The sequence below is a fragment of the Tachypleus tridentatus genome, chromosome 2, assembly GCF_004210375.1.
Source record: "Tachypleus tridentatus isolate NWPU-2018 chromosome 2, ASM421037v1, whole genome shotgun sequence".
In the NCBI taxonomy this organism is placed as follows: domain Eukaryota; kingdom Metazoa; phylum Arthropoda; class Merostomata; order Xiphosura; family Limulidae; genus Tachypleus; species Tachypleus tridentatus.
This window is the reverse complement of record NC_134826.1, coordinates 149,871,422-149,898,373: the sequence shown is the minus strand read 5'-3', so window position 1 is coordinate 149,898,373 and position 26,952 is coordinate 149,871,422. Positions and strand designations below refer to the sequence as shown.

Here is a 26,952-nt window from a genome sequence, read left to right as displayed (position 1 = left end):
TAAAGTTTAATAAATTATTTGGAATGACAGGTGTTTAGAACACACCAGGAAGAGCCGAGCTGCATTATCTACACGAAATTAAAATCATTTATTGAGTTGTTGTTTAAATTAGAGCTGGACAATCTGTGGAATTTGCTAATTGCTTACATTAATCTGATAAAAATAATAAAAATAAAAAAAAATTTCATTTAGTTCAATAGTTTAGCAAGTCATAACACTGATCTATCAGGTTGAACAACCATGAATTAATTTAAAATAACAACAAGAAATATTGTGTCAATATTCTGATTACTTGGACAGGTGATAATAAAAACAGTAATAATCAGACACGCTAATTTTGATTAGTTCATTATATTTGTGGCATTAATCAATTTCAATTGAATATTCTGCTGGACACCAATTGATACTCTCAGGTAATTAATTATATTAATTAATCATGTTAATTCTTCAGTTCTAGCACAACTACACATAACAGCTGATGTGTAAAATCAATTTTTAAGAAAGTTATACATAAACTCTGTAAATGAAAGCAAGTTTCAGCCACAGTATACACTGTTGACTATAATATTAACATATTACTGTTGGTAACACCCAATTCCAGAAATATCCAAACATTTTCTCTAAGTACTAAACATGGAAAATAGGCTAGGAAAAACAACAACTGCTATGTATTAGCAGAGTCAAGGACAAAATGCATCTTTTCACCCATTTTTTAAGTGCATTTTCTTGTTTTTCAGTTGGTAAAATTTAATACCAAATGTACAGGGTGGCCCATAAGTCCCCACCCATCCATATGTTATTATGTTATATTCAATTATGCATGTATTATAAATTTGTTTCTTTTTTTTCAGAGATATATGGCCAATGTAAGCCCATTTACACTTGAAAATCTCTCACATAACATGGCATCACATGATATTATGCAGCAAGAATGAGGGACAGCACACACATACACTGGATATGTAAGATATATGGATGGGTAGGTACTTATGGGCCACCCTGTATTAGTTTATTTTTAAATTTCTATCTTGATAAATGATTTTTAATATCATGGTTTCAACTGACTCTTATTATTTATCTAATCTGAGAATTTTTTGGATGTATAAATATTTTGAAAGTAACCAGCAATCAAAATATCAGTAAAACATAGAACCTTATCACTTATATTGGAACATATTGCACACAACGTGAATAGATACTCACCTGTTAATGACAACAGGAAATTGAACATTTTGTCTGAAAGAAAATGAAAGAAAAACAGATGAACTTTTACGACTTGGAAACTGTCTATATTTCCAATAAATAATTTGAAAAATTAAACAATTCTATACACATATATATATTGTAGTTTTATATAACTGTTTCAATAGTCCAATTAAACATTATTTTGTAACTTAAATATTTTTTATTAGGTAGTATAGGTTATACACTAATTTTAGCATTAAGTTTGATGTAAATATATAAAAATTATTAATTTAAATTGTGTATATTAATTACATGATATATGATAATTATTTGTTTGTACATGTTCACCATCAATTACTTCCATCTGTTAATTATTATATTAATCAATGGGACAGTTAATTTTGATAATTTATTACACCATTGTTCCTCAAACCATGGTGTGCATGCAATCTTATGTAAGAGCTCTTAAACATAACAGTAGCCTAAAAGCTCACAGTGGGTGCTGACAGCTAGTTGCCTTCCTATAAATCAACAATTCAGTGACAAATAGGCACCACACCTTTGACATAACAAAGCTAATATAATGTTTACATGGCAACAAGAATTAAACTCCAGACTTTTGAATCATAAGGCCATGCTGTCTTAAGACTGAAGAAATTTAAGATTAAAAAAAAAAATTGTAAAAAACCAACTTTTAATGTTAAGAACTGGGTTCTGACATTTACAGTAGGCAACACAAAGACAGCCTACTATTTAGCTTTGTGTATTTAACAATAAACTTATTGACAATATTTCTAGTACTTGGTTAGAAGAAAGTTGGTAACTTTTGAAAAATGGCTTCCACGTGAGGATTCTGAACAGGAAAAATGTGTTGCTTCGCACAAGTAACGTGAGTTATCATATTCTCTCTTATGATCTGACATTATTCTACCCACAATTCAAATAGTGACACCTTAATGTAGGCATCTGACACTTTGTTGGTTATTTGAAATAGAAACACTTCTACTTTCTTCAGTCATTCAATAAGATTCATTATGAAATTAAAGAGGCATATCCTATCCATACTGAAGTCATGACTACTACTGTAATGACAGGAGTGACAGGATGAAATACATTGTCTTTTACCAAATACTTCTGTTGACTTCACTCCATCAGTAACAGGACATTGTGTAGGTAGGTTAAATGTTTAACTGTTTTATTATACAATCAACTTTTGTTGCTAGCATTTAGTTTTAATAGTTATACCACATTCTAAACAAATGTTTTTTTTTTAGTTTTCCATTGCTAGAAGTGGTTATCAAAACAAAGCTCTTCCTGTCTGAAGGCTAAAATAGAATAGTCAAAATCTCTAAAAGTTTTCCATTTCATAAATGGATTCCCTGACTTCTTATTCCATAATTCCCACTTTTTGGTGTGATCACAAACAGTAGATTCCAACAATTCTCAATTTCCAAAGTTTGCACTCAACACTCACCTTTTTAAAAACATAAAGCTACAAAATGATCTATTTGTAACCACCACAGCCATAAACATCTGATTTTTAGCATTATAAATCTTCAGTTATATCTCTGAGCCACTGGAGTAGGTTGGAAGCACTTTACAATAGGTTTAACACTGACAGTTTTTCAATCAAACAGGAAGTTCCTCTAGGTAAAGCAACTTTTGAAAACAAAAATTCTATGTTGCTTCTTCAAGATTTTTATAACAAATTTTGAAAGGAACAATATTTGTATTTTATCCTCAAAATATTACTTTTTGTATCATTAAGAATAATCACAAGGATAACAACATCCCTTTTATTATATCATGCTAGCTTAAATAACATAAATGGGAGTGCTTGACAGTGCTAACACCGACAAGTGCTTCCTTTGTTTCAGAGGATCTACAACTAGCCAGTGACAGTGCTAACACCAACAAGTGCTTCCTTTGTTTCAGATGATCTACAACTAGCCAGTGACAGTGCTGACACCAACAAGTGCTTCCTTTGTTTCAGAGGATCTACAACTAGCCAGTGACAGTGCTAACACCAACAAGTGCTTCCTTTGTTTCAGATGATCTATAACTAGCCAGTGACAGTGCTAACACCGACAAGTGCTTCCTTTGTTTCAGATGATCTATAACTAGCCAGTGACAGTGCTAACACCAACAAGTGCTTCCTTTGTTTCAGAGGATCTATAACTAGCCAGTGACAGTGCTAACACCAACAAGTGCTTCCTTTGTTTCAGATGATCTATACCTAGCCAGTGACAGTGCTAACACCGACAAGTGCTTCCTTTGTTTCAGAGAATCTATAACTAGCCAGTGACAGTGCTAACACCAACAAGTGCTTCCTTTGTTTCAGATGATCTATAACTAGCCAGTGACAGTGCTAACACCAATAAGTGCTTCCTTTGTTTCAGATGATCTATACCTAGCCAGTGACAGTGCTAACACCAACAAGTGCTTCCTTTGTTTCAGAGAATCTATAACTAGCCAGTGACAGTGCTAACACCAACAAGTGCTTCCTTTGTTTCAGATGATCTATAACTAGCCAGTGACAGTGCTAACACCGACAAGTGCTTCCTTTGTTTCAGAGGATCTATAACTAGCCAGTGACAGTGCTAACACCGACAAGTGCTTCCTTTGTTTCAGATGATCTATAACTAGCCAGTGACAGTGCTAACACCAACAAGTGCTTCCTTTGTTTCAGATGATCTATAACTAGCCAGTAACAGTGCTAACACCAACAAGTGCTTCCTTTGTTTCAGAGGATCTATAACTAGCCAGTAACAGTGCTAACACCAACAAGTGCTTCCTTTGTTTCAGATGATCTATAACTAGCCAGTGACAGTGCTAACACTGACAAGTGCTTCCTTTGTTTCAGAGGATCTATAACTAGCCAGTGACAGTGCTAACACCAACAAGTGCTTCCTTTGTTTCAGAGGATCTATAACTAGCCAGTGACAGTGCTAACACCGACAAGTGCTTCCTTTGTTTCAGAGGATCTATAACTAGCCAGTGACAGTGCTAACACCAACAAGTGCTTCCTTTGTTTCAGAGGATCTATAACTACCCAGTGACAGTGCTAACACCAACAAGTGCTTCCTTTGTTTCAGAGGATCTATAACTAGCCAGTGACAGTGCTAACACCAACAAGTGCTTCCTTTGTTTCAGAGGATCTATAACTAGCCAGTGACAGTGCTAACACCAACAAGTGCTTCCTTTGTTTCAGATGATCTATAACTAGCCAGTGACAGTGCTAACACTGACAAGTGCTTCCTTTGTTTCAGATGATCTATAACTAGCCAGTGACAGTGCTTACACCAACAAGTGCTTCCTTTGTTTCAGATGATCTATAACTAGCTAGTGACAGTGCTAACACCGACTAGTGCTTCCTTTGTTTCAGAGGATCTATAACTAGCCAGTGACAGTGCTAACACCAACAAGTGCTTCCTTTGTTTCAGAGGTTCTATAACTAGCCAGTGACAGTGCTAACACCGACAAGTGCTTCCTTTGTTTCAGAGGATCTATAACTAGCCAGTGACAGTGCTAACACCAACAAGTGCTTCCTTTGTTTCAGATGATCTATAACTAGCTAGTGACAGTGCTAACACCGACAAGTGCTTCCTTTGTTTCAGAGGATCTATAACTAGCCAGTGACAGTGCTAACACCAACAAGTGCTTCCTTTGTTTCAGAGGTTCTATAACTAGCCAGTGACAGTGCTAACACCGACAAGTGCTTCTTTGTTTCAGAGGATCTATAACTAGCCAGTGACAGTGCTAACACCGACAAGTGCTTCCTTTGTTTCAGAGGATCTATAACTAGCCAGTGACAGTGCTAACACTGACAAGTGCTTCCTTTGTTTCAGATGATCTATAACTAGCCAGTGACAGTGCTAACACCAACAAGTGCTTCCTTTGTTTTAGAGGATCTATAACTAGCCAGTGACAGTGCTAACACCGACAAGTGCTTCCTTTGTTTCAGAGGATCTATAACTAGCCAGTGACAGTGCTAACACCGACAAGTGCTTCCTTTGTTTCAGAGGATCTATAACTAGCCAGTGACGGTGCTAACACCAACAAGTGCTTCCTTTGTTTCAGATGATCTATAACTAGCCAGTGACAGTGCTAACACCAACAAGTGCTTCCTTTGTTTCAGAGGATCTATAACTAGCCAGTGACAGTGCTAACACTGACAAGTGCTTCCTTTGTTTCAGAGGATCTATAACTAGCCAGTGACAGTGCTAACACTGACAAGTGCTTCCTTTGTTTCAGATGATCTATAACTAGCCAGTGACAGTGCTAACACTGACAAGTGCTTCCTTTGTTTCAGAGGATCTATAACTAACTAGTGACAGTGCTAACACCAACAAGTGCTTCCTTTGTTTCAGATGATCTTATAACTAGTCAGTGATGGTGCTAACACCAAGAAGTGCTTCCTTTGTTTCAGAGGATCTATAACTAGCTAGTGACAGTGCTAACACTGACAAGTGCTTCCTTTGTTTCAGAGGATCTATAACTAGCCAGTGACAGTGCTAACACCAACAAGTGCTTCCTTTGTTTTAGAGGATCTATAACTAGCCAGTGACAGTGCTAACACCGACAAGTGCTTCCTTTGTTTCAGAGGATCTATAACTAGCCAGTGACAGTGCTAACACCGACAAGTGCTTCCTTTGTTTCAGAGGATCTATAACTAGCCAGTGACAGTGCTAACACCAACAAGTGCTTCCTTTGTTTCAGATGATCTATAACTAGCCAGTGACAGTGCTAACACCAACAAGTGCTTCCTTTGTTTCAGATGATCTATAACTAGCCAGTGACAGTGCTAACACCAACAAGTGCTTCCTTTGTTTCAGAGGATCTATAACTAGCCAGTGACAGTGCTAACACTGACAAGTGCTTCCTTTGTTTCAGATGATCTATAACTAGCCAGTGACAGTGCTAACACTGACAAGTGCTTCCTTTGTTTCAGAGGATCTATAACTAACTAGTGACAGTGCTAACACCAACAAGTGCTTCCTTTGTTTCAGATGATCTTATAACTAGTCAGTGACGGTGCTAACACCAAGAAGTGCTTCCTTTGTTTCAGATGATCTATAACTAGCTAGTGACAGTGCTAACACTGACAAGTGCTTCCTTTGTTTCAGAGGATCTATAACTAGCTAGTGACAGTGCTAACACCAACAAGCGCTTCCTTTGTTTCAGAGGATCTATAACTAACTAGTGACAGTGCTAACACCAACAAGTGCTTCCTTTGTTTCAGATGATCTTATAACTAGTCAGTGACGGTGCTAACACCAACAAGTGCTTCCTTTGTTTCAGATGATCTATAACTAGCTAGTGACAGTGCTAACACCGACAAGTGCTTCCTTTGTTTCAGAGGATCTATAACTAGCCAGTGACAGTGCTAACACCAACAAGTGCTTCCTTTGTTTCAGAGGTTCTATAACTAGCCAGTGACAGTGCTAACACCGACAAGTGCTTCCTTTGTTTCAGAGGATCTATAACTAGCCAGTGACAGTGCTAACACCGACAAGTGCTTCCTTTGTTTCAGAGGATCTATAACTAGCCAGTGACAGTGCTAACACTGACAAGTGCTTCCTTTGTTTCAGATGATCTATAACTAGCCAGTGACAGTGCTAACACCGACAAGTGCTTCCTTTGTTTTAGAGGATCTATAACTAGCCAGTGACAGTGCTAACACCGACAAGTGCTTCCTTTGTTTCAGAGGATCTATAACTAGCCAGTGACAGTGCTAACACCGACAAGTGCTTCCTTTGTTTCAGAGGATCTATAACTAGCCAGTGACAGTGCTAACACCAACAAGTGCTTCCTTTGTTTCAGATGATCTATAACTAGCCAGTGACAGTGCTAACACCAACAAGTGCTTCCTTTGTTTCAGAGGATCTATAACTAGCCAGTGACAGTGCTAACACTGACAAGTGCTTCCTTTGTTTCAGAGGATCTATAACTAGCCAGTGACAGTGCTAACACTGACAAGTGCTTCCTTTGTTTCAGATGATCTATAACTAGCCAGTGACAGTGCTAACACTGACAAGTGCTTCCTTTGTTTCAGAGGATCTATAACTAACTAGTGACAGTGCTAACACCAACAAGTGCTTCCTTTGTTTCAGATGATCTTACAACTAGTCAGTGATGGTGCTAACACCAAGAAGTGCTTCCTTTGTTTCAGAGGATCTATAACTAGCTAGTGACAGTGCTAACACTGACAAGTGCTTCCTTTGTTTCAGAGGATCTATAACTAGCCAGTGACAGTGCTAACACCAACAAGTGCTTCCTTTGTTTTAGAGGATCTATAACTAGCCAGTGACAGTGCTAACACCGACAAGTGCTTCCTTTGTTTCAGAGGATCTATAACTAGCCAGTGACAGTGCTAACACCGACAAGTGCTTCCTTTGTTTCAGAGGATCTATAACTAGCCAGTGACGGTGCTAACACCAACAAGTGCTTCCTTTGTTTCAGATGATCTATAACTAGCCAGTGACAGTGCTAACACCAACAAGTGCTTCCTTTGTTTCAGAGGATCTATAACTAGCCAGTGACAGTGCTAACACTGACAAGTGCTTCCTTTGTTTCAGAGGATCTATAACTAGCCAGTGACAGTGCTAACACTGACAAGTGCTTCCTTTGTTTCAGATGATCTATAACTAGCCAGTGACAGTGCTAACACTGACAAGTGCTTCCTTTGTTTCAGAGGATCTATAACTAACTAGTGACAGTGCTAACACCAACAAGTGCTTCCTTTGTTTCAGATGATCTTATAACTAGTCAGTGACGGTGCTAACACCAAGAAGTGCTTCCTTTGTTTCAGATGATCTATAACTAGCTAGTGACAGTGCTAACACTGACAAGTGCTTCCTTTGTTTCAGAGGATCTATAACTAGCTAGTGACAGTGCTAACACCAACAAGCACTTCCTTTGTTTCAGAGGATCTATAACTAACTAGTGACATATACGTGTTTTGAAAATGAATAACTTTGGAAATAATCTATGATTTGATGAAAAGGAGCTAAGATGGTATTGGTGGATTATTTTTATTGAAAAGATATTAACAGTTGGACAACCTGAATTGCTCATTTGTCTATTTTGGGATCTTTTGTCATTTACTATTTAAATCACTGATTAATTGTTTAGATGCATCCTTGAACAGTAACCTGCCACAGTTTCTGATGATCAAACGTACTTGTGTAATTCAGTAGGGCCAAAGAAATCTGAGTGGGTGAGCAAGAAATTGGAAAATTTATTATACATCAGTGAACTTGGATTTTGGAAATTACCTTTTCTATGAGGGAAAGAACCAATATTCTTTCTTTATGTTACTTTCACCCATACTATTGGTTAGAATGTTTAATATATATAGTCTCAATTATTTGTTATTATTACACTAAATCTCCTGAGCTGGCCAAACTTCATTAAACTGAGAAAAACAACATGTTATATTCTTTGCAAGTAAGAAAAAATATATTCAATTAGCTATACTTGTTATCTGGTTGAATTGTAGTTTTCATAAGTTGCTCTGATATGAAATTAATATTAACAGGTGTTGTGGAAGAAAAAAAAACATTTAGTATATAAGTGCTTATAAGAGCTTAACCTTTAGCTGATTATTAATTATAATGAAACAAGGTAAAAGATTTTATAGGCTAATTTTTGAATTACTGCTTTGACGTGCAGAAGAGTGACCCTGAAAGGTCAAATAACCTTCTGTTACTTTTCTTGCTCTTATGAATTCCATTATAAAAGCATTCATATACATTTTTAAAACATTACAAATACAACACTGAAGTGACTCTGTGTGTTGCTCAAAAGTACTATAGAATTATTCTATAGTGTAGTTTGTTTTACACCAACCTTTACTTTTCATGCATATTTTGTAGCTGATTGATATAAACTAGTCAATAAATTTCTATAATACTACAACAATTGTTTTACAATTGTATATTTGTAAAATATATATGTCTTACTGTATATCAACACAGATATTGGTTATAAATGACAAAGTTCTCAAACAGTAGGTACAGTTTTCACCCATTAAGTACTGAAGATTAATAATATATGCAGAACAAAGCAGAATTTGGAATTTCAAGTAGCCTGAACTATGTTTCACATAATTGAAAATATTAAATTACAAATTTTTATAGTTACATTTACATGAAATAAAAATGAAACGTTTTCTATTCCACTACAAGAACAATCAGAATAAGTTTTATGAAACTCCAGGCTTCACTGTTGAGTAATGGTGTTTGTAATGCACTAGGTTTCTTTGGCCACGAACATTAATCTATACCTAAACTGTACTACATAATAGAAAATATTTACTTTTTAAAGCACAATGCCAGGTCTTTCAGATTTACAAGCAATAGTAATACAAATCCAGTCACAAATTACTTGATGTGTTCCTTGCTACTAAAATATACTATTAACAATAAAAAAGATTGTAACCTATGTTTGATTGCGTGTTTTTAAACTACTACACACTGTATAGCGTATATTAATGTTAAACTTAAGTTACAGATCCTAACCTATCTTATTCTTAATAACTTGTTATATCTTCATCGTTCAATGAAACTATAATAAAATCCTTTTTTTAAAGCGATAACGAGATGTTTTTCAATTTCCTGTCTCTTTATTTAACAAAAGAAATTTTGTTTGAAAAAAATATAAAAAAACACGAGTAAATCGGGACACAACGTATAGTTTGGAGGGGTTTGTTATTATATTATTTACCTTAACTACAGCAACTTTAAACTATTATTAAGTTAAAGCAGCCTAATCAGGCCAAAGATGGGTATAATTTATATCAACTGAGTTTACACACTTGATAAAAAATAGTAATTTGTAACATTTTATTACATTACGTAGTTTGATTTTAACTTTTGGTTTTAAGCTTAGCAATTACACCACTAGTAATACATGTTGCCAAGACTCGTTTATTAAATTGAAGTTTAAATCTTAATATTACTCGTAGTAAAAACTTGTAAAACATTTTTATAAAGTATGGTAAAATTGTGCATTTATTATGAGTTACCAATGAAAATCAAGCATACCCAAACATTCTGAGAAGCTGTAGTCAATAATATAAACATGTAAACTGTATTTACAAGTACTACAACGGTTATAAGCAAACCTATTGCTATTAGTAAAATCTAAATACGTTTACAAGTTTTCCTGCCATTTTAGTCCGGATATAGCTAATACGTGAAACTGCTATTTTTACAATTAAGGAAAAACAATATATAAAACGACGCTTTGAAAGGAATATAAATTGTTTATTAAACGATTGTATATTTTAGATTTAAATTGAGGTTTGAATAATAAATTAAATAATACTCTAAACACGTATAAAAGGTTTATAAATGATTATAAAACTAATGGTAATGGAATAGTTTTATTATCTATTTCTCTTTTATTCAATGTAGACTTTTGTTTGATTAGTGTTTGAAAAAAAGACTATTTAATGTCGGTACGTATAAATTTAATTTTCGTTATTTCTATGATCATGCCACGTTTTGGAAAAGAAAAAGAAAGAAAGGCGCATGCTCAGTTTGATAAAAGCCGGAAGTTCCGCTTGTTATCAATCACACTTAGCAGGAGGAGCTAAGTTATAGGCTTTCTTATGAAATGAACAGTGATTGACAGCCTTCCAAGGTTGAAATGTGACTCTGACGCTTAATTCTGATTGGCCAACATTTTTCACTGACGTAACGCTCATCACAGAAAACGCTCATCTTTTATGGCGAAGTGGCATGACTGGCATTATCGTTCAACCCACCCTTGAAGCTTCTTTCTGTCCGTCAAAGGTATTTCAATCAAAACACTCAATTACAGTTGGTTTACTATAACGTGTGTAGTACTCGTAGTTTTATGGATGGTCGTGCGCGTGTGCTGTGGTGAGGCGTTGAGGCTAGAGACAGAGTGTGGCCTTCGCTAGACGGACAGCCACACCGTTGTGTCTGTTTGGCGAGGGTGGTGTTGAAGCATGGACGATCAACAAAGAATGATGCATCCAGTTTCTCAGCATCACTCGGTCAGCATGGCGGGTCATGTAGTACCCCAACACGGTTATGGCATGCCACAACAACCACATGGCGTGGATCCTACAAATCAACAGCATGCCCCAGACCAAGAAGCTAGAAAACATGACATTTCTGATATACTTCAGCAGATAATGAATATAACAGACCAAAGCCTCGACGAAGCTCAAGCGAGGTAGGCTAGAGTTCCCGGAGAATTTCCGATAGAGCAAACGTAATAACCGTACTCAATGGGTTATCCTTGCGTAGTACAGCTAGCTAAGCCTACTTTAATATCATGATACATTAAAATGACGGTAGATTCTAAACTTTTTCTCTATTCTTTCAGGAAACATACACTAAACTGTCATCGAATGAAACCTGCCCTCTTCAGTGTTCTCTGCGAGATCAAGGAGAAAACAGGTGAGTGATATTGAAAAACGTTCTGTTACTGTAATAAGTGCTAGCCGTGGAGTTACAATTTGTATTGTAACAGGTCACACGGACGTCTCCGTATTCTGGTGGTAGTGACGGTTATTCGAATACATTAACTTAACATGAGACAGAATTTTGGCAAAGTTTTAAACGTCATATTTCTAACATTAGAAAATATCTGTAGATATTTATTGTCGAAAAACACTGTATTATAACAAAACTACAATCGTCGTACAAAACATAGTGGAAATAATGTGGTTAGCAAAAGAACTTACCCTAGCGTTTTGTTACTTAATATTAAGGGGGCATTTAAAATATTTGTAAACAAAATATACGTCAGGCTGGAATTACTTTGATATGTTTAAAAGTGAGAGAAAGAAAAGGAGGGGTTTTCTTCCTTCTTTCTATTCCAAAAGGATAAACAAAACCAAAATATAATCGCAGTATTTTTTGCTGGTTTAAGATAATTTATTAAATCATCTCTGTTAACTATTATTTTTAAGGCATAACGTGTTTACAAACTCTTGATAAAATATATTGTGAAGTTTTATAAGTATAAAAAACGTTTTCACTGGATCACTCGTACCAATATTTACATTAAGATAGTGTAATTTTTTAATAAAAGCATCAACATAGTATTAATGTGGGTTATAGATATTAAATACATAAGAGCTGCTAATAGGCATTTATTACAATATGTATCTGTGAATGTTTTCAGAAAAGTTTAATTTCCTCTTTAATAATTGTGTATGCAGTTGTAAAACGACAGTAAATGTTTGGGACATTATATGTTCCCAATCATTGCTGAAAAAAAAGTTGTTTTAAATTATAAATACATATTAATGTTTTCTTGAGTATCCAAACTTAAGTGGTATGCTTGTAATCAGTGAAATATTGTAGACTAGGTAATTAATTAGACACCAGCTCTGGGCGTGTTTCGTTAAAAAAAAAAAAAGAATAACTGTGTTTTTTACTTTCAGTGTCCATTCAAAGTTTGATCTGTACTTTTAAACGACATATAATGTTTTAAACATATACGAGTTACATAGTTTTTTCTTAAGCACGTGGTTTCGAATCGCGCTATAGTCAAACATCAAATGTAACGAACCTTCACTCTTTTTTGGTAGAAATGTAACTAGCTTACCTTCGTGGGCGAATAGAATTAAAAAAACAACGAAATTCATTGTTTAAATTTTCTTGTTCATGGGTTAGAAAAACAAAATATAAACAACACCTTGTTTGTCATTTCACAGTTTATTTTGGAAGAACATTAACAGTGTTACTGAAATAGCCAAAACAATGACAAAAGTGTTTGTTGTCTTGTCATGTGATCTTTTTCGGTTCTGATTTTACAAACTTTATCAGTATTGTAAAGGCACCCGCAAGTAAACGTAAGTAATATACCTGCTGGTTGGACTAAGTTCTCGACGAGTCCTATGGTGGCATGGAGAGTTTTGTCACCATCATTTCAGTTTAATGTCCTGTTGTCTCCAAATGGGTTTAGAATAGTATCAGTATTTTGCACTAAGCCTTTCTCGCAAAACTTTTATTTCCATTACTTTTACATAATATTTGTTCAGTAGATCGGTGACTGTTTGGTCAAAGTTGAGAAATATAGTATCCGTGGTCTAATGTCGTCTGGAGCATTGCAATAAGCACGAGGAACTTAGCAGTTTATTTTGATTTTGATTTCCACACACAGTTTTGGTGAAGTGTAGATATTATGCTTAAGTTAAAAAAAAAATGGGCAATAAACCGTTTACAATGTTAGAAGTACCTCAATGTCGATATTTTATTTACCTGAATTTTTTTGTTGTTGTTTTAATGTCACACAAGAAACTTAACTGAATCATTAGGCTTAGATATTTTTCTGGATGGTTTATGGTCAGTTAGAAATTTATTTATGTGCGCTTATAAGGTAATTTGCTATATTTTGACGCCTGTGGCAACACTTTGTCGATTGTTGTTTGCTATGAATTTCGCGCAAAGCTACATTAGGGCTATCAGCGCTAGCCGTCTTTAATTTAGTGGTGTAAGACCAGAGAGAAGGCAGCTAGTCATCACTACTTATGTTAACTTTTGGGTTACTCGTTTTCCAACGAATACTGGGATTGACTGTCACATTATAAAGTCCATACGGCTGAAAGAGCGAGCGTGTTTAATGGGAAGGGGACTCGAACCCACGGCCCTCAGATTACGAGTCGAGCGCCCAAACCACCTAGCCATGCCGGGCCTGTCAGTTGCTGGCTATAAGAGTGAAAATATTAAATTTATGAAAGTTCTCTATTCGTTATAAGAACAGCGTTAAATTTTACAAGCATTCTCTTTTATTTATGTTTCTTTTCAATTAAAGTCGTATATTACTTCTTTGCCCTAAGATTACAATGCCAAAAACGTTGATGATATAACAGGGAAGTATTGGTGATGGTGCTTTCAAAATGGTCGTAACAATAATTATTTAAAAATTCTTACTAGTAATGCTTTGCTGTTTGAGCTGATAGATACCAACAATTTTAAACGTTTCCCTTGTCATGGAATGTGTTTATAATAGCTAGACTACAGTTGACAGACAGGACAGTTTGAAAGTAATAAAATTCCAACCAGAAGATTTGGATACACAGTGTATTTGTATCTGTTCAGTCTTTCCCGAGGCAAGCCCTAATTAAGGAAGTTAGGTTAGTAACATAATATGGGCCATGTACGAAGTAGCTGACCTAGTTAGGAGAGATATTGGGTGGTCTGGAAGGTTCTTGTACCTTTTAATATTAAGCTGTGTTTTGAATATTAGTAACGGACTTAGATAACATAAAACTGCCAAAAGTCTCGTGTTTGTTGCGTAAAATGATTTTGTTATTACATTGATACTTTGTATATTACAACATTCATTAAATGTTGTAACATAATATGGGCCATGTACGAAGTAGCTGACCTAGTTAGGTCAGATAAAACTGCCAAAAGTCTCGTGTTTGTTGCGTAAAAGGATTTTGTTATTACATTGATACTTTGTATATTACAACATTCATTCGTACAAGACCTCGAATGTATATATTTAAATTCACCATTAATCGTGTTTATTGCATGAATGCAACATGAATATTTATATTTCACTTATTTGTGTAGATTTAATAGTGGGTAAAACAAAAACCCTTATTTTATTATATATTTTACACGTCTATCTACCTATATTTCTTAAATATTCATTTACTTGTGCTGGCACTGCCTCACCCTAACCGAGTTGCTTTTGTTACTGTTGAATTAAAGTACGTTTTTTAAGACAACACGACAGACTAGTAACCAGAAATGTCTCAAACACATAGCTTTACCTGTGTCAGTTTGACTACAGTATATTTTCAGTTGCCGGAAGTGATTCTAAAAATGTTTTGGGATTTGCTTCCCCCCGTTTTAATTGTGACTTAATTTATGTGAGAAACTATGAGGAAGGGTTCGAGCAGAATACCCCCGAACATTTCTCTTCACGCTTCTGTGTTTCTCCTGATCTACAGAGGACTGTTTCTTTTGGCAGAATTTATGCTCAAGCAGTTGGTTTTTGTAAGCTACCCAGTAACTTCAGAACGTTTAAACAGAGCCGAGTAGCAGCATTTTAACGACTTTCTGTAAGTCTGAAACGTACTTTTTTGTCGCTGTTTTCGTTTGTACCATGTTTTATATTTATATATTACCTTTTTTTTAAAGTACGCTAAAATAAAAATAACATTTCGGGACGCACTAGAGCTAGAATAATTTGGTTTACTGAGAAACCCCAAACGTTTTAAACTTTATTTCTACGTGTGTACTATAGGAATATATCGGGACTGTAGGTGCCACCCATAATAACTACATGTAGACAGGTAGATATATTTCTTATTGCCAGGATGCTTAATATTTAAAAGGGTGCGTACAATAACCCTAACTGTGAGTTTGATATTTGGATGGAGGACTCGTAGTAGTACTGCGGTAACTTATCTGTCGGGTGCCTCATATTTTATTGACTGACACATACGTCTTTTGGGGTGAAACGTTTTAACGTCTGTTTCTTCTAGGTGTGGAAAATAAATATGAGGGGCACGCGCTACCCATGAGTGGTAGAAGAGCTCTGTGTTTCGGAGCTAGCGATAACAAAAATTATTCACCGGGTTTTTTAGCCACAAGTTTGTTATAAGAGTGATAGTCAATTCCCTGGCGTGAAGCTTAGTCATAAGTACAAATACGTTTACTTGAAGGAAATTGAAACGTTAACAATATGTATATGTTCGTATTGTACTGGAAGTTTGGAACGGTAAAATATGCTGCATTGATATTGGTGATTTGTAAGGTGAGAGTATTTCATAATTTCACGTGTTTGTGTTTATTGGTTTTACGCTAACTTGTACACAATGTGTGTTTATGTAATATACATTGGTTTTTATACCATATACGTTCTTTTCTCAGAGACTACATTTTCTCTAACTAATAGTTTAGTCTTCTGTTGTCTTGTTGTTTAGTAGGTTTCGTATGTGTCACCATTTAGGCTGTCGTTATCTTTCAACAGATGTTTTATCTTCTGTTTATCAGACTTTTTGGTTTTGTTAACTCTGGAGCATGCGCCGTTCCATATTGTTAATTTGTGCATCATTAACGCTGATTCAGCTACGAAGATGAACAGCGCATTCTTACTGCCGCAAAAATTCGCTTCGCATTTTGCATTGAAGGTGGTGGTCTGTTCATTATTCGTTCAAACAAGAGTTGGCGGACGATACTGTTCTGTCATTTCAACATTAGGGACGACAGTATATCAACAGATAACCCTTTCTGTGGCTTGGCGCGAAAAGTTTAAACAACAGTCGTCCATGGTCAAGCGATAATTGTGTTGAGATCTTCTGTCCACTGAATAATAACCACAAGTTAGATTACTTGTGGGGTCACTGGCTTAAATTACATTAATTTATGTACAGTTCACAACATATAATGTATAAAAAAAAATACCATTAATTGAGCAATGACTTTTTGAGATACTTCTGTATACATCATGGAAGGCCCAAGGTTAAATCCCTGGTGAAAACAATTATGCCCTTACTGGTTCAGTGGTAAGTCTGAAGATTTAGAGCTTTAAAAACCGAGTTTCCATCCCGCAATGGGCTCAACACGAATAGCTCATTGTTTAGATTTAACAACATACAAAATCTGTATACATTATATTAACTCATGTCCTGAAAGTGTTAATATTTGTTGGCACCATTTTGGTTTAGTGCTACGTGACATTAGTTATGTGTCATGTAAAATCAGACGTTCTCGTTAAATGTTATTATTATTATTATAATTTTTGTGTTTGAATACTTCATTAGGTTACGTCATCACGCTAGACGAGTCTGTAGGTGGATGAAAATTTATACCACCAGATGGCACTGTCAGGTCGCCTAGTCAATGGTTGTATTTGAATTAAAATTGATTTTTAATATTCCATTTTTGTAGTTTTCACCGAAGAGTTGTATCTATGGGAAAAATTCGGATTCGATTGTTTTTATAAGCGTTACAATAAAATAAGTGGACAAATGTTTATTTGAATGGTAACATGATTTAACCAGACTCATAATATCAGAGGCGAAATCCATGATTTTCACTTTTTCAGAAAATTAATATACATCATTTCTAATACGTGGTCCTAAGACTAAAACTTCGATTACAGACGTTGTATTAGCTCGTTTCTTAGTGCTACGTCTGTACGAACAATAGATTTTGAGCTGATAAACGTACGGTGTTAATAAGACGATGACGTTGTGCAAACGTGTGAGTGGGCTTCTAATCCCAGTTTGTGTGTTACTTGATTTTAATCAAGTTTGAATGATGTTTTATCGGTAAACGAACTAACGCACACTTCATAGGTAATATCCTTAAGCGGTATGACTCTATTTGTTAGATTACGAAACGCACTTTAACTTCTGGGCCCTCTGATTACTACAAGAAATTCGAATTTAATGTATTTGGATTATCAACAAGGCTAATGGCGTGCTTTTGGGATTTAACTTCTGTAACTTTTTAGTACCGTTGTACGTGGGTTAAGAAATGTAAATAATCACCCACGATATCTGGTTATGTACCATGAGTTCTTATCTGATAATTTTGAGTAATGATAGTTGTGCAGTGCTGTGGTCACGTGATACAGGGATTATGTTCTTAGTGATTTGCCCCTAGGATCCTTCCGCTTGGATGACTAAATTAATTAATAGTGTTTTAAAAAGTATTTTTAGTTGAAATTAATGTGAACGGACCAGCTTAAAAATTAATTAAATTAACATTGCTCAAAGTAGGTGAGGTTATTTTTAGAATTATTAGTTTATTTATTTCAAATATATTGCTTGCAATAAATTCAGTTATATTTAATATTGCTGGTATTTGACATGTTATTATGCAAGTAACATTACTCTTATCCTGATGGTGGACTGGGATTTAAATGTCGATGAATGAACAGGTCTTGGACGTACGTGTTGAATCTCTTCACGTGCAAGACTCTGTCTGATTGTACCATACTGTAGTTATATTACAGTAGGTTCAACGACGCTCACAATTTTGTCTCACGCTTTTCTTCTGTTTGGATATATCTGAGAGGGGGCGCTAGATAATTATATCTTCTTTCACGTTCACATGTGAGATAGTAAGCCAGTTAGTTGTTGTATTTATGAAAGAAGGAAATCTGTTAAGTTTTTACGTTTGTCGGAGATGTCCGGTAAATACTTAGACCAGCCAGAGAAGATAGTAAGTAATTAATACATTAATTATTACATATTTGAATACTTAGACCAGCCAGAGAAGACAGTAAGTAATTAATACATTAATTATTACATATTTGAATACTTAGACCAGCCAGAGAAGACAGTAAGTAATTAATACATTAATTATTACATATTTGAATACTTAGACCAGCCAGAGAAGACAGTAAGTAATTAATACATTAATTATTACATATTTGGAGAAGATACGAAGTAAATGTTTACACCGCAGATAGTCGTCGTGTAGCTTTGCGCGAAATTCCACAACAAAGAAACAAATGTTTATACATTTGTGAGAGATGCTAGTTAATTCTGTTATCTGTGAGAGAGAAATCTTGGTACATCTGTGAAGGAAGATGCCAAATCAGTATTTTATCTGTGAGAGGATGAGTTGGGTAACTTTTACATTTGTGAGTTGGTAATCTGTTGTATCCGTATTTTAACGTTGCTTTGTATCCTGGGTATCTAATAGTTACCTTGTTTTGTTGACAGTTTCTGAACATCTTTATTCCCTCCCCTCTGCCACACAGTACTATTTCTGGGCTACAGTTGCATTTCATCGTCTTATTTAAAACTTTTGAATTTCAAGAGTCAAGAGGTTTTATTAACGAAAGAATAGATTGGTACGAACACCAATCGTTATGCACGGACTCATTTTGGACAGCAGCGGATTTTCAAATAAGAAACGTTTAAAAATAACACGCATGCCGTTTTTACCCATGACACAAACTTGGGCACGTACAACTCACCAGGTTGTTCTGGACCGTCTGGAAATAATCGCTATCGGAAAGAATAGATTAACTCTGGAGGATCCCATATGGTGCGGCTGGACCATGGACGCGGAGGTCTTGAGTGTTGGGGGACATGAAGCAAAACTGCTCGGCTCCGGTTACACGACCAAGGATCAACATTGATACGAAATGGGTTTTTGTACCTCGTAGGGAACAAATGGCAAAAAACTTAGGAGGGGCCTCTGTCGGTGGTCTCTCCCGGCAGTTTCCGGGGTGATCGACGAATGGGAACTTCTACAGTTGACAGAAGCAAATAAAGAGAGAATTAACAGATACAGAGACGTCTTCTGTTGTATATTTTGTGTGTAGTTCAGAAGGTCGTCCTGTTGTACGTTCCTTAAATATCGTTAGTGCAAAATACTTTATATGTGTGTGGTTTTATTTACCTTTCTGGCACGTAAAACAAATAGTTATGAATAGTCTCATTGCAAGAAAACTCTACTTATGTTGCAACTTTAATTAAAATAAGTACAAAACAACGTCTCGACATTTATCTTCAGATTATCGAAGATGGTTTACAACCAAACTTGTCATTTCAACCATGGGGGCAGTATGAGAGTTGGCGGTGGGTGGTGATGACTAGCTGCCTTCCCTCTAGCTTTACACTGATCAATTAGTAACGGCTATCACAGATAGCCCTCGAGTAGTTTTGTGCGAAATTCAAAAACAAACAAAACAAAAACAATATTTTTTCCCTCGAACTAATTATTAAATCAACATTGAAAACAAACTATCTGACGTAACCACGGAGAAACACGGACGTTATTAGGTTTGCTTGTTTCTTCTGAATTTCACGTTAAGTTACACGAGGGCTATTGCGCTAGCCATCCATAAATTAGCAGTGTAAGACTAGAGGGAAGACAGCAGCTAGTCATCACCACCCATCGTTGATTCTTGGGCTACTTTTTTACCAACGAATAGTGGGATTGACCATCACTTTATAGCGCTTCCACGGCTGAAAGGTTGAACATGTTTGGTGTGACGAGGATTCGAACCCACGAGTCGAGTGCCTTAACCACCTGGCCATGCCGGGCCAATAAAGATGTACTTTTGTAGCTGTAGTATCACTAACTTTAAAGATATGTAAATGAAGGAACAGTCCATGATGTAAAATGAAATGAGTAATATAGACTAATTACTGACATTTTGTATCCCTTCTGATATTAAGTTATATCTCCTTGTAGCCTTTAATAAATATTTTGTTCTTCTTCCGTGGAAGAGTTAGCTGTTAGAATTTCTAATTTTTATATTGAATTGTGGTAAATGTAACACTATAACGTCCGTCCTAATTAAATAACAGTACTTAGAACAAATAACAAGTTTGTATTTGTATATTATTTATAGAACCTAAATAACGATAGTTTTAATAAGGATTTGTTCCTTTTAAAATCATCGATTTATAGTTTTTATTTTTCCGTCTTCTCACGTTTAAGTAATTTTCGTGAAAGCAAATTTATTATATTTAAATCACGAAGATGTAATTTTTCACGATGGTTTAAGATTTCTCCTGTTATTCGCTGTACGTAATTAATTTTTACGATGTTATAGTTTCCGCAAATCTACTCAGTAAAAATATAAAGTTGACACGTAGTTGCACTGTGTTAAGTTATAACGATAATGTTATTCGCATAGTAAGGGTGTGCATGGTCAGGCTTGCCAATTAGATAAAATAAGCTGGTACGTGTATTATACCATCAATGATGGTGTAATACATTTTAGAGCAAGTGTCAAAAGTAAGGCTTCGAGTGATGTGGTATGAACACTTTTTCACGACACTGAACACTGTTTATCTTTTAACAAATACAGGAAATATTACTGATGTATCTGCCTGAAGAGGAAAAGGAAGTCTTAAGCATGCAAAAACCTTTTAAACATTATAGATGGCGCTTCAAATGACATTCACGGGGGCGAGAAAAGTTACGGGCTCGTTACGAGCCATGTAATTATCTAGAAATGTCAGTCGTCCTGTTAAAAAATAAAACAACAAAAATATTTGTACGTTCAACACTTGATACACTGTTTTATTTAATTGTATATGGTCACCTTTGTTTTAACAGAAAAAGCTTCGAGGTCATATAAGTGCGATCCTACTATAAACTCACAAGTGTTGATCAACTGTGCTAGTTATATCAGTGATATTTGTGAATGACCTGGTGATTAGTGCACTCGACTTGCAATCTGGGGTTTACGAATTCGAATTCCTGTCACCCAATATACTCACTCTTTCGGCCGTTGGCACGCTATTATGTTCATATCAATCCCACTACTCGTTGATAAAAGAGTAGCCCAAGAATTGGCGGTGGGTTATGATGACTAGCTGCCTTTCCTCTAGCCTTACACTGCTAAATTAGGGACGACTAGCGCAGATAGCCCTCGTGTAGCTTTGCGCGAAATTCCAAAATAATACAACAAAAATAGAGTTCCATTTCTAGTTAATTTTTTTACTCATTTTTTAATAATCTAAAATACGAACAGCGCAGTACCAAAGGTTCACATTGGCGAGTTCTTCGTCTGTTAAAAAAAAGACGCATAGTTTATTGAAAAACAAGGCCTAATACAGTGTACATGACACTGCGATCTTTCGAATTTTATAGTAACTACTCTTCGGTCGTGTTTATTAAAAAAATAAAATCTGTTATGCAGATTTTCTAGTTTACTTTATATTTTTGTGAAATGATTTTAGTTAATGCAAGTTTAGAATCCGTTATTATAGTTAGGCACATTTTTTTTTCAATACGTGTTACTCTTAATTGTTTGGGCCCGGCATGGCCAAGCGCGTTAAGGCGTGCGACTCGTAATCTGAGGGTCGCGGGTTCGCATCCCCGTCGCGCCAAACATGCTCGCCCTTTCAGCCGTGGGGGCGTTATAATGTGACGGTAATTCCCACTATTCATTGGTAAAAGAGCAGCCCCAGAGTTGGCGGTGGGTGGTGATGACTAGCTGCCTTCCCTCTAGTCTTACACTGCAAAATTAGGGATGGCTAGCACAGATAGCCCTCGAGTAACGTTGTGCGAAATTCCAAAAAAACAAACAAACTTAATTGTTTGCTTTATTTCAATAAATTAACCGAACGACGTCTGTTAAAAACCAACCACCATAAAATCAATAAAATCAGGAGTTCGATTCCCCTCGGTGGACTCAGCAGATAGGCTGATGTGGCTTTGCTATAAGGAACACTCTCACACTCACAAATAAATTCAAGTTGTTTTATTATAATTTGACATTAGCGTTTTTTAGAAATGATTGGAGAACTGATATTGTGCCAAACTATGAGAAAGTTCTGGAAAGTTTCAGAATCAGACCCACCGGCACGGGTCACAGCAGGCAGTGTTTCTCTCCCATCTGTCCGTCCACCATTCGATAAGAAAACACTGAACATGTAAAGTGCTCTTACCGCATTGAGTGAACTCCGTGGAGCCGGCTTTCGATATGTCACGACCTAAATGGACCTGGTATACGAGGTCGAAATACCATGTGAAGATCCATAATGTTGGTGGTCGGTAAGAGATACTACTACAAAGAAAGTGAAAAAATCACAAACATTTTTTAAAACTGAAACGGAATGAGTAACTTTTAACAGACGTTACAGTTGTGTTTTGATGTTAAAACGTGCTATCCATGAAAGTGCAAAGTCGTACTTAGAATATTAACCAGAACTCTGTGACGGTAAAAACGGAATGTGCGACTTTAGGAATAATTAATTAAGAAATTAAACTTTTATGTAATGAAAGTCAAAACATTTATGCTCAGAGAACAACATTTTAACATCCACCAGTTAAAAGTAAAATAAAAATAAAAGTTGCAGCCGAAATGTTCTGGTTTTTGATATTTCTAGGAACGTGTATGGCCAAGTGATTTGCATGCCTGTACTTTAAATACGAAGATTCGTGGTTTGTGTCTCGTTTTTTCAAATGTGTACTTCGAGCTGTAGGGTGCGCTGCAGGAGTTACAGAAAATGTCCTTTTTCGTTTATAGAACAGTAGCTGTATGGTTAGCTGGCTGTATTTTGTACTGTATGGTTAGCTGGCTGTCTTTTGTGTGGTCTGTTATTGTAAAATTAGGAAAGTTGTGCGCAAGTAACCCTGAACTGATTGATACCAAACAAATTGTTTTTTTTCCATCAAAAGTTGATTTTATGTAATTGCTTAGATAAGTGTATAAGAAAGAGTTTGTTTGTTTGTTTCAATTTCGGGCAAAGCTACACGAGGGCTATCTGCGCTAGCCGTCTCTAATTTAGTAGTGTAAGACTAGAGAGAATGCAGCTAGTCATCACCACCCGCCACCAACTCTTTGACTACTCATTTGAAAACGAATAGTTGGATTGGCCGTAACACTATAACGTCCCCACTGCCACCGAAAGGGCGAGCATGTTTGGTTCGACGGGGATTCGAACACGCGACCCTCGTATTACGCGTCGAACGCCTGAACCCACCTGGCCATGCCGGTCCTGTATAAGAAAGAGAGATAGCTGCTCTACTGTTTTTAGAATAATGTAGACTGATTGTTACTGATTAGTTGTTTCCCTAAGAAAAATAACCTTATTTTCTGCACTGTACTTGGGTTTTCTAAGATGCGATGAAACGTGATCGCTTAAGTTCCAATATGCTCTCAAGTAACTAATAAATATATTTAAAAAATGGTGAGTGTGTATGTTAGTATACAAGATGGTTGAAATACGATTAGATAAGTACATAATTATTCTGGGATTTATTCAGTGGTGAGGTCTTACTAGAACACTTGTAACACTTTAATAGCAGCTTTTAAAATGGCTACGAGTTTGTTTTTTTCAAGTACCAAATTTTAAATCGCAGCTCCATCTCTTGACCGATTTGAGATCTAATTACGGCCATGGCTACTGAGGATTCCCTCTTGTTCTTAACGTTAAGATTGAACTCGCATCTCCTCATTTACGTTCATTCTGTGTATTCACTTCATTTAAACAGCACGAGGTAAAATGAAGAATTTTATTGTTGTTGTATATTATTTCAAATGTGTTGAGCAAATGTATGCATTCTCAGGACTATTGGCCCAGCAACGAGCCTGAAGACACTGAAGGTGAAGTTTTGATACCCATGGTGGGCACAACATAGATAGCCCATTTTATAATTTTGTGTTTAACAAACAAACACAAGGTTTTAACAAGAATTCCCAATACTATTTGTTGCTGTTTTACAGAAGAACAAAACGTTACATATTAGACTAAAATGGTCCAGAAGAGGTAAAAACATTTTTAATAATGTGCGCAACAATTATCTAAGTGGAGGTTATACACACACACACACACACACACACACACACACACACACACACACACACACACACACACACACACCTATATCAAAATAAACAGTATAAACAACTTCACAAACATATATCAATCAATCGTTCCGCTATAGGACAGTGTTAAGTCTTCGGCTTTACAAGGTTAACAATCAGTGGTTTGATTCCCCTCGATAAATGCAGCAGATAGACTGATGTGGCTTTCAAACAACATAACGTATACGTACATTCAATCAGCTGTTAGCCAGTATTCATCGTGGGAAGTGTCGCACACTGTTTGCGCTATTTTCATCCTCGCGTTATGAGTAACAACACTTGTAATTGTTGCTAGGTGAAGTTTAATTTGTGCCAACAATTGAATGTTCGTAGCAACTTAGTATATCGGTTCTTAAGGTAACATTTTTGTTGCTTTGTGCTTTATCACAATTAACAGCTTAAGAAAATTAAAAATGTTTTTTTTATTGTTGTATCTTTTATGTTGATTTCTTCAAGTAACGTTTTAATATATTGTACTGGGATTAGTGGATTTGGAAAGAGCTTAATAATAACTCGGATAGTTCTTGAAAGGTCTTCCCATATTACGTACAAGAAGTATTAGATTTTCCTACTCAGAATTCTCCAGTTTTGATATAGCATCATTCTTCTGTTTACATTTAAATCCGTAATGTAATAGGAATACAACACTACGGTTACGTTGTGGTTTGTCTGTAAATACAAGTTTCGTGCTCTTAAAATACAAAAATTACTTTTGCTACGATTAAAAATCCGAATCTTAAAAAAACGCATGGAAAATTTGTAATACAGAAATGTATATTGATGTGTGATATCTTAAGGCCTAAAATGTAGATTGATGTGTGATATCTTAAGGCCTAAAATGTAGATTGATGCGTGTTATCTTAAGGCTCGTGTTCTTGTGAGTGAAATAATGTTGTGTGAATATATATCTTTATAACTATATCTATTCAGGGGTTATTGTTGTTGTTCGTTGTTGCCATGAGTTTGGACTTATTTGGTTGTGATGACCCCCACTGCCGTTGGTCCTGTTGTTAATCAAATGTCTATTACAAGCCACACGTAACATTGATTTTGAGGATTGTTCATACAAATCAGTGAACGGCATTGCATTTCTCTTGCCCTCTTGTGTGGCCTACGTGTTTTTTAAGTGTAACCACTTACACACAACTTTGTCTGGATTTTGTTACTTGAACAAACTCGTAAGTGCCTCTCATATGAAGGCTGCGGGTCACGTTTATTGTCATCGGCTATCTGATTGGCTGGATGTCATCGGTTATTTGCGAGGAGGATTTTGTCTTTAGTTTCCTGGTTGATGTAACCGAATCTTTTGTGCCTGGTTGATTTGTAGGTGCTGCCTTTCTATCTTTCGGTGGGTGAACGAGATAGGGTATTGGGGTGGAGTAATCGTGCAAGAAATGTTAAATTAAGCTGCATAGGTCAAAACCGATCTGAACCTTTAACTTTATGTGGACAAGTAACATCTCTCTAAGTAAGCCACACTTATTACGTTGCTGATTATGCCCATGAAAATCAATTAACAAGACACCAATATTCCATCATACAAGTAAAGACACTACGCCATTAAGGCCCTTCAATTGTACCTCCACCCCTTCATGTCTTGTGATTTTTTGGGGGGTGACCCTTCAAACATGTAGAGCAAGAGTGCCCTACAAATATGGTGCCTTTGATGACGACTATGAGTAATGGAAATATTCAATGGAAATTTTATGTTGGTCCCTTAAAACAACAACAAAAGTTAAGCAATCCTCCTAACACTGAATACAGTTTTCCTTAGCGCCATCTTGTGAACTGAACTAAACTACTTCTCGGCATCCGTGAGTTACTTTCAGAATTCAACTGGATTGATTTACAAACAATCTCATTGCGTCTTTTCCTTACGTACCACTTAAAACTGCGGACTATGCATGTTTATTTCCATTGTCAAATGTGTTCTTTTTAGAATTTTCGCGCAAAGCTAGACAATGGGCTATCTGCGTGTAACCGTTCCTCATTCTGAATTAATTACCTACAGAAAAAAGAAAAAGCAGTTAACCATCATCAGCACGTGGGCTGCTCTTGTTTGACCGAGTAGTAAGAATACCTGGATTCATAGTTCAGGCACGGTGAGAAATAGGCCACTTCTATCCTGCTAAATGCGACTTACAATTTAACATTTCGCATCTGAGCGAGTGTGATGCTGGTTAACAATCCTACCAAACAATGTACCTCAGGTAGTACGTACAAATGTTTTTATTACCTTACAGGTAGCAGAGTCCAGGTAGCTGGTTTCCCCACGGTAAATTTTGGAGTTTATAATGCTAAAAATTAGATACGCGTTTAGGGCGTAGAACAGATTTGTCCTTAAAATTAAAACAAAACAAAACTACCTAGCATCGAAATGTTAGGAGAAGTCAGTCATAACGTGCCTAAGGTTTGTTTTATTAGAATATTTCTGTTTTTGGAAAGGGGTGATACGTTTATAGATAAAAC

The 26,952-nt window shown here is 35.9% G+C and overlaps 1 protein-coding gene and 1 long non-coding RNA gene across 17 annotated transcripts in view; one reads left to right on the top strand and one right to left on the bottom strand.

Moving 5' to 3' along the window:
- LOC143245344 (uncharacterized) overlaps positions 1-10,378 on the bottom strand; it is a 38,261-nt gene extending 27,883 nt beyond the window's left edge. For 11 of the 13 annotated variants that reach the window (XR_013025585.1, XR_013025582.1, XR_013025583.1 and 8 more), the window contains exons 1-2: positions 10,233-10,372; positions 1,204-1,236 (exon numbers count right to left, since the gene is read on the bottom strand). This is a non-coding gene — a long non-coding RNA (uncharacterized LOC143245344). Of the gene's footprint in view, positions 1-1,203; positions 1,237-10,232 lie in introns of all 13 variants that reach the window. The other 2 variants (XR_013025590.1, XR_013025588.1) reach the window with 1 other exon arrangement.
- A 529-nt stretch (positions 10,379-10,907) lies between these two features.
- Positions 10,908-26,952, top strand: part of LOC143245343 (pre-B-cell leukemia transcription factor 1-like) — a 245,463-nt gene continuing 229,418 nt past the window's right edge. For 2 of the 4 annotated variants that reach the window (XM_076491584.1, XM_076491581.1), the window contains exons 1-2: positions 10,910-11,394; positions 11,548-11,621. In XM_076491584.1, coding sequence (XP_076347699.1) covers positions 11,165-11,394; positions 11,548-11,621 — 304 coding nt within the window. In that variant the 5' untranslated portion in view covers positions 10,910-11,164. Of the gene's footprint in view, positions 11,395-11,547; positions 11,622-26,952 lie in introns of all 4 variants that reach the window. The other 2 variants (XM_076491582.1, XM_076491583.1) reach the window with 2 other exon arrangements.